Here is a 3,897-nt window from a genome sequence, read left to right as displayed (position 1 = left end):
ATTTAATTTAAAATATATATATAATATTATATTATTATTTATATTAAATGTTATATTAAAATTTAATATTTTTGTATCTTTCTTTAGCAACTGCAGCGTTAATAGCAGAAAAAAAACAGCCGACGACCAGTTGTTACTACCGGCGACGCGAAAAAAACCGCCAGCGGCAAGAAGAAAACCTTCGGCGGCAGGAAGAAAACCGCCGTCGGCAGGAAGAAAGCCTCCGGCGGCAGAATGAAAACCGCCGTCGACAGGAAGAAAACCGTCGTCGGCAGAAAGAAAACAATGAAAAAAAACGTAATTTAAATCATTTTTATTAAAATTTTCAAAAAAATTAACAAATTTCTTTTTTTTTAACTTTTCAGAGTACAAAAAAGAAAAAGGAAATCATCATATGTAATTAATTAATAAGAGGGTAAAAGCAAATTAAATGATTGGTTCTTTGCTTTTAATTTTAAAAAAAAATTTTATTTTATTTAATATATTAAAACAAACTACTTTTTTATTTAATGTCTTACACTTGTTATAATGTTTGCAAAGTCCCTTATTGACATTGATTCATTTAAATCGTTTTTCAACAGCATAGTTATATTTGTGAATTGTAAAGTAAATATATTTGTTAGTAATTTTGACCACGTTAAGCAAGATTTTATAGATACTTAGATTAGATACTTCATATATGGTATGATTCGTTGCAATATATTTTGTCACCTTCTATACAACTATACAATCTAAAGTATAGTTTCTTCCAATAATGCACGATTCTAGTGTTAACTAATTTTATTAATTAATTTTTTTTTAATTTGTTTCCAAGTCGTGAACGATTATGGTTAAAATAAATTACACTGCTGCCATTCTTGGGGCATTGAAGAAGGAGGAAATACTTAAGATTGGCTTAAAAGAAGCTGATCAAGACATCTTCGAGCGTATTATTGAGAATATAAATACTCAATTATCAGGTAAGTCAATTATTTTAATTAAAAAAATAACGTACATGTTAGGCGTAAGATATGTAATGCTTATTATTTTTGTAAAATGAAAATTATAAAAGGTAATTCGTTTAATGATAACGAAACAAATGACGAATCAAGCACATTAGTGCCGATAAGTGTATTAAATACGTTAGATACCCCCCCTCTTACAAACATATGAAGAGTCAAGCACATTAGTGCCGATAAACGTAGTAAATACGTTAGATACTTCCCTCTTAGATAGAACCACAGGTAGTGATAGGGACCTTGATTTGAATAATATGTCAAAAACAAGCCTTAATAGCACTTCTAATGTTGCTCTACTAAGAGCTATAAAATTCAAAAACTCCACCAAAAATTTAAATAGAGATGTAGTTATGGGTTAGGGAAGCAATAAGAAACGTAAAATGTCGTTTAAATGTTCAGTAAAGGACTCAGAATTTTTTATTGAAAATATGTTGCAAACTTTAAACGACCATAAGTCAAAATTTTCGACTGAGAAAATTATTCAACACAAAATAACGTTTGCGATATAAATATAAAATAAATAAGAATGAATGCAAAAGGCTTTAGATGTTGCGGATACTGTCTTGATCCATCCTGTAACACATATTTGTTTAAGAGGAACTGTAAAGTCAGCAAGTGTAAGCTGTACTAGTGGCTTGGGAAGAAATAACTAAAAAGTAAGTTGGACAGAGTCTTCTTGCCAGTCACCGCGATCAGTGTTTTTTTTTGTGTCCATTAATTCAATAAATAAATAAATAAATTTTTTTTTTCTATAAAAGAAAATAAATGTGTTTAAATTATTAATTCTAATAGTTATAGTTAAAACATATAACTCGCGTCTCAAATAAAATTCATGGTACAGTGGTAACACACTGATGCAAACTAAAGAATATTACATGGAGATTACATATGAAATTTATGTTACAATATTATATATAAAAGCAAAATAATTGAATTTGATTAGAATTATGTAATAGATCTATTTTAGATCTATATATTATAGATCTATACTAGCCGGCGTGTTAATAGGATTGCTCTTTGGGGGTAAAAATGTATGTAAATAATTTAATTTAAAATATATATATAATATTATATTATTATTTATATTAAATGTTATATTAAAATTTAATATTTTTGTATCTTTCTTTAGCAACTGCAGCGTTAATAGCAGAAAAAAAACAGCCGACGGCCAGTTGTTACTACCGGCGACGCGAAAAAAACCGCCAGCGGCAAGAAGAAAACCTTCGGCGGCAGGAAGAAAACCGCCGTCGGCAGGAAGAAAGCCTCCGGCGGCAGAATGAAAACCGCCGTCGACAGGAAGAAAACCGTCGTCGGCAGAAAGAAAACAATGAAAAAAAACGTAATTTAAATCATTTTTATTAAAATTTTCAAAAAAATTAACAAATTTCTTTTTTTTTTAACTTTTCAGAGTACAAAAAAGAAAAAGGAAATCACCATATGTAATTAATTTAAATTAGGGGGTAAAAGCAAATTAAATGATCGGTTCTTTGCTTTTAATTTTAAAAAAAACAAACTACTTTTTTATTTAATGTCTTACACTTGTTATAATTTTCGCAAAGTCCCTTATTGACATTGATTCATTTAAATCGTTTTTCAACAGCATAGTTATATTTGTGAATTGTAAAGTAAATATATTTGTTAGTAATTTTGACCACGTTAAGCAAGATTTTATAGATACTTAGATTAGATACTTCATATATGGTATGATTCGTTGCAATATATTTTGTCACCTTCTATACAACTATACAATCTAAAGTATAGTTTCTTCCAATAATGCACGATTCTAGTGTTAACTAATTTTATTAATTAATTTTTTTTTAATTTGTTTCCAAGTCGTGAACGATTATGGTTAAAATAAATTACACTGCTGCCATTTTTGGGGCATTGAAGAAGGAGGAAATACTTAAGATTGGCTTAAAAGAAGCTGATCAAGACATCTTCGAGCGTATTATTGAGAATATAAATACTCAATTATCAGGTAAGTCAATTATTTTTTTAAAAAAATAACGTACATGTTAGGCGTAAGATATGTAATGCTTATTATTTTTGTAAAATGAAAATTATAAAAGGTAATTCGTTTAATGATAACGAAACAAATGACGAATCAAGCACATTAGTGCCGATAAGTGTATTAAATACGTTAGATACCCCCCTCTTACAAACATATGAAGAGTCAAGCACATTAGTGCCGATAAACGTAGTAAATACGTTAGATACTTCCCTCTTAGATAGAACCACAGGTAGTGATAGGGACCTTGATTTGAATATGTCAAAAACAAGCCTTAATAGCACTTCTAATGTTGCTCTACTAAGAGCTATAAAATTCAAAAACTCCACCAAAAATTTAAATAGAGATGTAGTTATGGGTTAGGGAAGCAATATAAACGTAAAATGTCGTTTAAATGTTCAGTAAAGGACTCAGAATTTTTTATTGAAAATATGTTGCAAACTTTAAACGACCATAAGTCAAAATTTTCGACTGAGAAAATTATTCAACACAAAATAACGTTTGCGATATAAATATAAAATAAATAAGAATGAATGCAAAAGGCTTTAGATGTTGCGGATACTGTGTTGATCCATCCTGTAACACATATTTGTTTAAGAGGAACTGTAAAGTCAGCAAGTGTAAGCTGTACTAGTGGCTTGGGAAGAAATAACTAAAAAGTAAGTTGGACAGAGTCTTCTTGCCAGTCACCGCGATCAGTGTTTTTTTTGTGTCCATTAATTCAATAAATAAATAAATAAATTTTTTTTTTCTATAAAAGAAAATAAATGTGTTTAAATTATTAATTCTAATAGTTATAGTTAAAACATATAACTCGCGTCTCAAATAAAACTCGCGTGGTAACACACTGATGCAAACTAAAGAATATTACATGGAGATTACATATGAAAT

The 3,897-nt window shown here is 29.0% G+C and overlaps 1 protein-coding gene across 1 annotated transcript; it reads left to right on the top strand.

Moving 5' to 3' along the window:
• Positions 1–819: 819 nt before the first annotated feature.
• On the top strand, positions 820–3,369 carry LOC119664496 (GRB10-interacting GYF protein 2-like). The gene is made up of 3 exons (XM_038073970.1): positions 820–959; positions 2,128–2,337; positions 3,068–3,369. The coding sequence occupies exons 1-3, from the start codon at positions 827–829 to the stop codon at positions 3,367–3,369; spliced, it is 645 nt and encodes a 214-aa protein (XP_037929898.1). The 5' UTR covers positions 820–826.
• Positions 3,370–3,897: the final 528 nt, after the last annotated feature.

Source organism: Teleopsis dalmanni, unplaced genomic scaffold (assembly GCF_002237135.1).
Source record: "Teleopsis dalmanni isolate 2A unplaced genomic scaffold, ASM223713v2 unscaffolded_contig_2052, whole genome shotgun sequence".
Classification (NCBI taxonomy): Eukaryota; Metazoa; Arthropoda; class Insecta; order Diptera; family Diopsidae; genus Teleopsis; species Teleopsis dalmanni.
Note: the sequence above shows the minus strand (reverse complement) of the source record. Positions and strands in the feature narration are given on the sequence as shown.